General features: G+C 49.0%; 1 protein-coding gene and 4 non-coding genes across 7 annotated transcripts in view; 1 reads left to right on the top strand and 4 right to left on the bottom strand.

Annotated features, from left to right (window-relative positions):
- The window catches only part of LOC115546032 (junction-mediating and -regulatory protein), a 17,570-nt gene extending 11,834 nt beyond the window's left edge, over positions 1-5,736 (top strand). For all 3 annotated transcript variants that reach the window (XM_030359632.1, XM_030359631.1, XM_030359633.1), the window contains exons 6-10: positions 506-675; positions 1,828-1,911; positions 2,010-2,102; positions 2,553-3,063; positions 4,028-5,736. In XM_030359632.1, the coding sequence (XP_030215492.1) occupies positions 506-675; positions 1,828-1,911; positions 2,010-2,102; positions 2,553-3,063; positions 4,028-4,362 (1,193 nt within the window). In that variant the 3' untranslated portion in view covers positions 4,363-5,736. The remainder of the gene's footprint in view (positions 1-505; positions 676-1,827; positions 1,912-2,009; positions 2,103-2,552; positions 3,064-4,027) is intronic.
- Positions 3,308-3,379, bottom strand: trnaq-cug (transfer RNA glutamine (anticodon CUG)). The gene has a single exon. It is a non-coding gene; the product is annotated as a tRNA-Gln (tRNA).
- trnaq-cug (transfer RNA glutamine (anticodon CUG)) lies at positions 3,521-3,592 on the bottom strand. Its single transcript has one exon. It is a non-coding gene; the product is annotated as a tRNA-Gln (tRNA).
- trnaq-cug (transfer RNA glutamine (anticodon CUG)) lies at positions 5,265-5,336 on the bottom strand. Its single transcript has one exon. It is a non-coding gene; the product is annotated as a tRNA-Gln (tRNA).
- trnaq-cug (transfer RNA glutamine (anticodon CUG)) lies at positions 5,478-5,549 on the bottom strand. The gene has a single exon. It is a non-coding gene; the product is annotated as a tRNA-Gln (tRNA).
- Positions 5,737-10,292: the final 4,556 nt, after the last annotated feature.

The following is a 10,292-nucleotide window of genomic DNA, read 5'->3' as shown; positions in this document are numbered from 1 at the left end:
GTAATACAGTATTGATTCATTATGGATAACCTTGACATGGGGAGTCAGGGTGATCCGGGCTGGTTGTAACCATCGTGGACCACAATGCTTATAAAGCCATGTAACTGGAAACCACCGTGGGTGGGTGTATGATCTATTAGGATATTTAGGTTAATCCTTTAGGCCACATTGTTTAGAAAGTATGAATTCTTGTGCTTACTGAAAGCAAAGACTTACTACCAGATTAAACGCCTACTACTGTGTGTGGAAACTATGAGCCAACTAAATGAGCCATCCTGTCCCTATTTCTCCCTGCTTATGTGTGTGTGTGTGTTTGGGGGTGCGTGTATGCGTGTGTGTTTGGGGGTGCGTGTGTGTGTGTTGGTGTGTATGTGTGTGTGTCTGCGTGTGTGTTTGTGTGTGTGTGTGTGTGTGTGTGTGTGTGTGTTTATGTGCGTGTCTGCGTTTTTGTCCGTCTATTCCTGTATGTGTGTGTGTGTGTGTGTGCGTGCGTGCGTGCCTCCAGAGCGGCAGGACGAGGTGGTGTACTACGACACCTTTGAGTGTCCCGAGGCCATCGGGGAGGTGGACCCGGCGGGCCGGGAGGAGCTGAGGAGGCTGCAGACCACCGCGCGGCAGCTGGAGGCCCGGAGGGGCCGCATCAGCACCAAGCGCTCCTACCTCAAGAACAAGAGGGTGGGCCCGCCATGCTGCCCCCCCCCCCCAAAGCTAACACCCCTTGCCCACTGCATCTGTCCGTTGACGGATCTCATTGACTTTGCATGGGGCGATCCTGAAATGCATTGCGGGTCCGTCTCTTGCGTTCAGAAGTGAGAAAAAATGTAACTCATCAGGCTGCAACGGATCCGTCAGCCAATCAGATCGTGGCTCCGTCGGCAAATACCCCTCCCCCATCCGTCAGACACGCCTTCCGTCGTCCGTTGCCGGACGGATGCAGTGGGCAAGCTGCGTAACCACTGCACACTTAATGTTCCACGTCGACGCAACGCAAGGGGGTTTACGGAAACGTTACGTTCTTGCGGGCCCTTCCTTGCGGGCCCTTCCTTGCGGGCCCTTCCTTGCTGGCCCTTCCTTGCGGGCCCTTCCTTGCGTCCCCCACAGGGCCTGACGTGAGCCTCCCAAATATTTGAACCTTGCGTCGAGACGCAGCAGGAAGGGCTGCCATTTGGTCCGCTAACGTCTGCGTGGTCATTGCGTTGCGTCGACGTGGGAGCATAACTGAGCCTTCATCCTCCAATACTCTATGGATCCGTTTCCGTGTTAGCTCGTTAGCCCGTTTGGAAAAGGCATAGATTCGATTTTAATTTGCTCCAAGGGGGAATTTGTCCTATACATGTTTGTTCATTAAGCGAACATACACACACAACACACATAAACAATCCCCATCAACCATACAACACTATACATTACATGTGAATACATAGACGACATTCAGTACAATTGTACTTACCGTACCTTACGTTAGTTTTAAAGAATCACTCTCTCTGAGTAGACTGTACCGTATAAACAGCCTGCGAACACAACCGTTGCACGTTGGCAAGTGTTTAGTGCGTCTGTGATCGATTGTTCAACACAACTCAGATGAGTAATGGCTGGCGTTGTGTTTCTCAAAGCAAGTTATGTTATTCCTTTTTTGGCTTGCATGCTCTGAACCAACATTTGTTTGAAGAACCTATCGCACACAAAATGTTTCCGTATCACTTCGGTACTGTATTACACATCCATAATGCATCCATAAACATGCCATTGCAGCCCGGTCATAGATTTGTGTGTCTTAAGTGTGCGCTGTGTGAGGCAGGGTGCTGATTTTTCTTCGACACTTTGCAGGAGATCTGTGTTTCCAGCCACAGTGAGAAGCAGAGGACACGCCAAGCCAGCCAGAAGGACTCACCATCCAAACAGCTCTCTCAGGTCGATGCTTTTTGACGTTATAATATGCCATTTCTTTTCGGATTGTATGCTATTCCCTTGTTTTCTTCCTGGTCTTAATTTTGACGTTTATCACGCAGACGGATGATGAGGAGGAGGACGAGGACAGAAAAAACAGCCGAGTCAGTCAGGAAAGACAGACCACCCTAGACAGACTACGCACATTCAAACAGGTACAAGAGACAACCTAAAAATGTGACGCTATAAAATATCCCATATGCCACCCTTCTTACCTTTCTTACGCAATCTCTCGCTCTCTTTCTCTCTCTTCCCTAAAATTTCTCTCTCTCCCTCTCTCTCTCTCTCTCTCTCTCTCTCCCTCTCCCTCTCTCTCTCTCCCTCTCTCTCTCTCTCTCTCTCTCTCTCTCTCTCTCTCTCTCTCTCTCTCTCTCTCTCTCTCTCTCTCTCTCTCTCTCTCTCTCTCTCTCTCTCTCTCTCTCTCTCTCTCTCTCTCTCTCTCTCTCTCTCTCTCTCTCTCTCTCTCTCTCTCTCTCTCTCTCTCTCTCTCTCTCTCTCTCTCTCTCTCTCTCTCTGTGTGTCTCTCTCTCTCTCTCTCTCTCTCTCTCTCTCTCTCTCTCTCTCTCTCTCTCTCTCTCTCTCCCTCCCTCCCTCTCCCTCTATAGCGGCACCCCGGTCAGGTGATCCTGAAGTCCATCCGGCTGCGTGGCGCCGCCCACTCCCGGCGGAGAGAGCGAGGCGGGGCGAGGGAGAAGACGACGAAGGACCACCAGTGTCTCAGCACCAGCGTCCAGACGGACCCCACCCCGGGCGCTGCCCTCACCACCCAGCCCCACGCCTCCTCCTCCTCCTCCTCCTCTCCAGCTCCCCCTCCTCCCCCGGACGTCCCCCGGCCCCTGGACCTCTCCTGCTCCCCCTGCTCCCTTCTGTCCTCCCCCACCTCCCCTGCTCCCCCCCCACCCCCACCCCCCCCACCGCCGCCTCTGCTCCAACCCAGGGACGAGCAGCCGACCCCCGGCCCGGGGGCCGGTGAGCAGGACCGGGCGGCGGGGGTCCCGGAGCGCAGCGCGTCACCGCTGGGGCCCTTCGTCCCCCGCTTCTTTGACAGCAGCCAGCTGGTGAGCGCCAGGCAGAGGCTGAGGAAGACCCCGGAGCTGGACCCCGACAGCAGGCCAGGTAACCAACCCGGGGGCCCCCCCTGATATGGGACATGGGCTTCACGGGAGGTTGCTCACGTATACAAGTTATGGAAATGTATGGATGCGATTTCGTAAATGTCTTACGTGTACACACAGGATTTGTAGCCACAAGGGAACTACCACCGACAAGGGGTTTTGAGAACCATCAGAGTTGTATGCTGATCGACTTATCTTTTTGTAACCTAGACCTTGCTTTACAGTTGGCTATAGCGAAAATGTTCAGGTCCCACCGAGATTTGAACTCGGATCGCAGGATTCAGAGTCCTGAGTGCTAACCATTACACCATGGAACCCTGATGGGTATACTGTCTGTCCTTTACACACCAGAGGTGTTCAGAACCATTCAGAGTTATCTGCTAAACATCTAAACTTTTATTACCTACTCCTTGCTTTACACCAAAGTTCTCTCTAGCCAGGCTAAAGCGGAATAGGTCAGGTCCCACCGAGACTTGAACTCGGATCGCAGGATTCAGAGTCCTGAGTGCTAACCATTACACCATGGAACCCCCATGTCTGTTGTGTCTGTCCTTTGCACACCCGAGCTGTTGAGAACCAATCAGAGTTGTAATCTGATGAACTCAACTTTTATCACATTACAGCTTTTCACCCAAGTTGACTTTAGCAGGTCCCACGAGATGCCTCCTTTGCGTTCACAGAGACATTTCTAGCACAAAACCCGGTTCATTGATAGGGTTAAACGACGCATGTGGATTGAGACATAGGGTTAGGGTTAGTATTAGGGTTAGGGTTAGGGTTAGGTACGCTGGCTCATAGTTTCTACACACAGTAGTAGGATTCTATCCGGTAGTAAGCCCTCTGTGAAAGCAGTGGGGCCGCCCAAAATAAATCTGACCTTAACACAGAGTAAAGGTCGCACAGGTCAGCCGTTGGTCTAACTCTCTCCTTTCCGTCCCCTTTCCCCGCCCCCCCCCCTCCCCCAGTGAGCTCCCCCATGGACGAGGTGCTGGCGTCGCTCAAGAGGGGCTGCTTCCACCTGAGGCGGGCCGACCAGCGCGCCCTGCCCCCCCCTCAGGACGGCGCCGACGGCGCCGACGACGACGCCAACAGCATCCTGGCCCAGATCCGCAAGGGGGTGAAGCTGCGGCGCGTGCCCCGCCGAGAGAGGCGGGCGGACGGGGAGCTGCCGCCGTCCACCGACCCACTGACCCGGAGCATCCACGAGGCGCTGCGCCGCATCAAGGAGGCCTCGCCCGACTCCGAGTCCGACGACGACGACGACGGCGGGGGGTTCCCCTGCCCCGACTGGGAGAGCTAAGTCGGCCAGCGGCGGCGGGTGGCAGCCTTTATTCCATAAAAGATGGCAGGCCCGGTAACGCTAATGCTAACGGCAGCGCGGCACACCGCGACACACAGGGGCAGAGTACGGTTATTAACCGGTTATTAACGGTTATTAAGGTACTTCCTTCTGGCATACACACCCATGCACAAGCAGGGCAGACAAGAGCCAAGGGTCGTTTTTTGACAATTGTTGATCAGGACTTGAGTTCTACTGTCTTGCTTATCAAGATAAGACACACACACACACACACACACATGCACACACATACACACACGTCGGGCTGCCCGGCCCGGGGTCTGTGGTTCACTACTGGCACAACCATCGTGAGGGTGACGGATGTTTGTGATCCGTTCCACTAGTTTACTGTCACCTCTGATTGATGTATTTAATCCGAACCGTACTGTACCATGATAATTCAGAGTTAACGTCATTTCAGCTGCGCCCACAGAGAACTAGGCCGGCTGTTGCCCATTCCACACTAACCTACTGACAGTGGCAGTAATCGATGTTATTGTGAGTGGCGTGATGTTGAAACACTTCCTTTTCTTTTCACTTTTACTTTCTCTATAACGGCGATGAATACATCGCCCGGGTAAATATTGAACGTTCAAGCTAAAGATTATAGCAAGGTACAGTCTGGCCAACGCATGCTCTGGTCCCCTTCGATCTTGTTAGCATATTACACAGATACTGAAGAGGCTGTGTGGCGCAAACCCTTATGATTATTACCAATTACAACCTATGCATTGTTCAGCGTTCGCAATCTGTTTCTGTCCTTTACAGACAAGTGGTGTTGAGAACCATTCTGAGTTGTATGCTGATTAACTCAACTTTTATTACCTACACCTGCTTTACAGTTGGCTTCAGCGAAAAAGGACAGGTCCCACCGAGATTTGAACTCGGATCGCAGGATTCAGAGTCCTGAGTGCTAACCATTACACCATGGAACCCTGATGGTGTCACTGTCTGTCCTTTACAAACCAGAGGTGTTCACAACCAATCAGAGTTATATGCTGAACATCTAAACTTTTATTACCTACTCCTTGCTTTACACCAAAGTTCTCTCTAGCCAGGCTAAAGCGGAAAAGGTCAGGTCCCACCGAGACTTGAACTCGGATCGCAGGATTCAGAGTCCTGAGTGCTAACCATTACACCATGGAACCCCCATGTCATCTCCCTGAAACAAACGCACAGTTAACGGGAGTATTTTTAGCTGGCCCGGCTCCTGTTGCTGACCCTCTCTGAGCCCCTCGGCTGCTCTGTATCCTGTCACCCATGTCGTCACTGTAGCGCACGAGGGGAGACAGAGAGAGAAAGCCATGACCCCCTGCTTGCATAATCTCACACCAGGTCAGATCTCACACCAGGTCAGACGTGGTCCTCCCCTCTCTCTATAACTCACTCACGAGCACGCCATCTGTTTACTGGGAACTGGCACTCGCTGATGAGTGTGGGCAGACTTAGTTTGACTATGGCCCCAACGTATGATGCAGTCATTTAGAAGGACGGAGGTGGCGTGCCGGTATGTGACGGTTGACATGCTCATCCCTGACGAGCCGCACACGTATGTGGTGTGGGCGATGGAGACGGAGGCTACAGATCTACGGTGATTCCCATGCCTGCTTCATCCCATGCGCTCTCTTTCCCTCTCTCTCTCTCCTCTCCCTCCCGCCTCTGCGCAGTAGGAGTTGTGTTACTCATAGTTCACGGGGTAATGCTTACTCACAGACGCTTGTAGACCCCCCCTCTCACACACACACACACACACGCTCACACACACACACATACACACAAGCACCCACACACACGCACACACACACGCAAACACACACACAAACACTTTCCATCTTAACTCATGAGTGAGTCGCACACTTTCATGACGCATACCACAACCCGAGATCTGTATAATATTTGTATTTTTTCTGTAAATCTCTCGGTCAAGTGCAGTCGCTACGAGGAAAAGGAAGAACTACTAGACTGGCTTCACAAACCGTGCATGGGCACTGAACGACATTTACAATGAAGTCTTATAGATCACGCAGACACTGGACACTGCGAACGACAAAGCGATGAGGGGGACGTTAAGCAGAAAAAGGCTTCACAACCATCATGCACACAATCTCTGCATGTCCTGAGATGAAAATTGGTGTATTAATATTACACAGTATACACACCCACACAAACACATACACACACAAACACACACACACACAAACTGATGCACACAGACGCACGCAATAGCTTGATTATGTTCTTTGGATGGAAGATAGTGAAGCAGACACTGTGGCAAAAAATAACGCTGAGCTATGGGCTGAAAAGCTTGAAAACAGTTGTGTTTTGGTTGTGTTTCTCATGTATGGGAGTTCTCCTTTAGCACTTGTAACACTCAGCACAACAACTCCCTGGAGATGAAGCACAGGAAGAAGAAACACACACTGTCAACTTAGTTGGCATGATCATACACTATTGGACTGACCGCCCAGCTACGTGCTCACTCTTTCTTTGTTTCATTTAGTTAACATAATTAACAACATGAACGCCCTCCCCCCCAACTACTTAACCCAGTGTAGCAATGCTTGTTTGCACTAAGACCTGAAACCTGATTGTTCGTATTCTGTTGGGTTTTTGTATTTGTATTCTTGCTATGTTATGTTTTGGCATTCAAGCGCTTGACTTTGTAATCTATATTTCCAAATATTTCCCTCCCAAAAGGTTTTGTGATGCATTTTCCTGCAAACCTTTCATTTGCTGCATTGACCCTGGAGTACATGACCCTCGGCCCGAATAAATCAGTCCCAAGAAAAGTGCAATATATCACGAAAAGAAATGCTTAAAAAACATAAAGGTTGAATTATTGAGCTTTATTCCCTTAAAATAGGGAGCCATTGAGAATTTGTTTTCATTCCCGTTTGATTACTGTTCACACAGTACTGTAAAGACACACTATTTCAAGAGTACTATTTTGCTTCTATTCCTGTGTTCATTTTCATTTATTCAAATCCTTTTTTGTATCTTGAACTATTACCTTGCGGTTTAATAAAACATTGTGATCCAAATGCGGGCGATTTTGTGTCTTTGTTTCAGAAATGAAGTAACCAAAAAGCAAGAACAACATTACACAGACGGAATTCTGCGTTCACTGTATTTGTATATAAAACATATCATCTTTCATTGGACAGGGTGTGTGTTCTTAACCCAGACGGGCTCCATGTGGCGTTTTCTTCTCAATCAAGAATGTTCCGGCAAAGCAGCAACACACACACACACACATGGTTCCCCGTCCCTTCCGCCACAACATGGTAAAACCGTCTCCTCTCAAACACACACCTCTCCGCATTCTTACATCTTGAGCCTGAGGTACCTCTTTAATTATCATCATTAGGTTCAAAATTACTTTTTAAATATAGTCCAAAATATTGCCATGTCTTCCCCATACCTTTTAAATACAATGACAATGCCTACATTAAATACCATAAGTTACAAAACAGGAAAAATGAAATGATTCTTATCCACTACTGTACAAAGGCATTCGTTAATAATAGTGTCCTTGTCAAAGGGTTCCTTCTTTGTCGTCCTGCTTCGTGGAAGGCTGAACCGTTGAGAAGAGCTTTAGGTTAATGCTAATCTAACAAAGTGGGCTCATTCCAGGGTATTAACCTGTACACCTCAATAATGACTTTTATCTATATATCACTATATATTTAGATGTTTTAGATAGATATCTATATCTATAGATCTAGATCTAGATATGTATATCTATATATTGATATATAGATATATATATACTGAGTGAGTACTTTGTGTTTCCTTATGTGTATAATTATCTTGTAAGATGGATGTCCTGATAAATAAAACAACAAATTAGACTGTTCCTCCTAAATAGTGAAACACACACACAGTCAGGAAATAGTTTTAAGCGGACAAAATATAGATGCAAAAAAATAAATAAAACCAAGGGATTCATAAATGTTTGTTTTGCATTCCAGTGTCTTTACACATTTAGCATGTATTTTTTTTTTTAACAGCATCGTGGTTCAATAATGTGTACTTTGTTATGAAGGTTAATACCCAGGAAAACACACCAGAAGTTGCCATTTGTAAATAAGAGTTGTTAATTATTCTTTTTCTGTACATCTACATCATTAACTATGCGTCATCATGTGTAGAAAGGTATCATATACAGCTGTTTAGTCGTATCCAGAATTTAACTCTGTGTACAAAAGACAAGAAGTCGCGGACAGCCAGTCGCAGCCGCTCATTGTGCGAGCGGAAATCTGTCCCCGGGTTCGACTGAGCTTGTAACACGCGGATGACACCCAAAGCCCTTCGTGACGTACCACTTTGACCACACTCAGGTAGCACTGACGAGTAGCAGTCACAAGCAGTACATCTTCTGTCGGAGAGGGAATAACATGAGTAGTTGCACGTCACCTGTCCATGTGAGTCCACTGAGAAATGTACCTGATAAGTAAGATGGAGGTGTGGTGGGGACCGGAACTTGGTCCGGCACTGTTGTCGACACTGTGCTTGTGTGTGTGTGTGTGTGTGTGTGTGTGTGTGTGTGTGTGTGTGTGTGTGTGTGTGTGTGTGTGTGTGTGTGTGTGTGTGTGTGTGACGTGTGTGTGTGTGTGCGTGTGTGTGTGTGTGCGTGTGTGTGTGTGTGTGTGTGTCTGCGTGCGACAAAAAAACAGGTTTCATATTATATACAATGTGTGTGTTTCTGTGTGTGTGTGTGTGTGTGTGCGCGTGTGTGTGTGTACTTGAAAGGCACACATTATGTCCAGGGTCGGTAGCCTTGTTCAGCGGTCAGACAGCACACTGGCAGGAAGACAGGTGAGTTCTCAGGATGGTGGAAGCAGTTGGGGGGAACAAGCACTCCCTCTTGGCAGAAGCCGTCTGCTCTTTTAGTCTTAGCATAAAATGCTGCCTCTGGAAGTTTCATAATAATTCATAATATATATATATATATATATATATATTTGTATATATTTATAGTCTATCTATATCTTGTTCTCTTCTTCTTTAAATATATAGTGAATATACAGTGGCAATGTAACTGTAGAGAAATAAACATAACCCATCTTTTGTAAACAGACCTCCATCTCTGCAGGGAAAAGCGACCTCACTCCAAACCAGAAGGTGTCGCTCTACGGTGTGTTGAAAGATAAAACTGTAATTCTCTGCATGACACTGTGCTTGCAATCCTTGCACTAACACACACACACACACACACGCTCGCGCGCGCGTGGCTGTGTGCTCTCCCCTTATGGAGCATTCCTTGTACGCGGAGGCATGTAGGATGACAGCATCTGCTAGCTTAAGGACCTTATTTCAATGGGATTTGGCAGCTTTGGTGCAGTTCACTGAGTCTTAACAGCATTTGTTTCCATATGACTTTCAGCATCCCCTTGGTTTGGGAGAGGGGCGGGTGGATGTGGGGGGGGGGGGGGGGGGGGGGTCGTTTGGAGAGGAAGGAGCAGAGAACGACGTGTGGGTCTGGAGATCCACCAGCAGGTGGCGTTGAGGCGCAGTCCTGTGTTGCTGTGGTGGTGGGGGGGGGGGGGCGGGGGTAGTGGGGAGAATGATAGCGGTCAAAGTGTGCGGATTTAGTTACAATATGAACCCCCAATCCCCCCCAACGTGGAGCACATCCAGACCAGGGGGGGGGGGGGGGGGGGGGGGGGGGGGGGGGGGGGGGGGGGGGGGGGGGGGGGGGGGGGGGGCATCCATTTTGGGCGTGTCAGATTGCTTGGTGCAGCTATCCCTGTGCTGCCGTTGACCTATCACAGCTCAAAGAGATGCTGAGAAGGGTTTGTCTGTCTTCCTCAGCAGATAAATGAACGTGACCTTGAGGTTGGCGCTCTTTATGTCAAATTAGTGAATTGGGCAGCAAGGGGGGGGGGGGG

This window comes from Gadus morhua, chromosome 6 (genome assembly GCF_902167405.1).
Source record: "Gadus morhua chromosome 6, gadMor3.0, whole genome shotgun sequence".
Lineage (NCBI taxonomy): Eukaryota > Metazoa > Chordata > Actinopteri > Gadiformes > Gadidae > Gadus > Gadus morhua.
The sequence above is the reverse complement of the archived record's forward strand: the minus strand, read 5'-3'. Positions and strand labels throughout refer to the sequence as shown.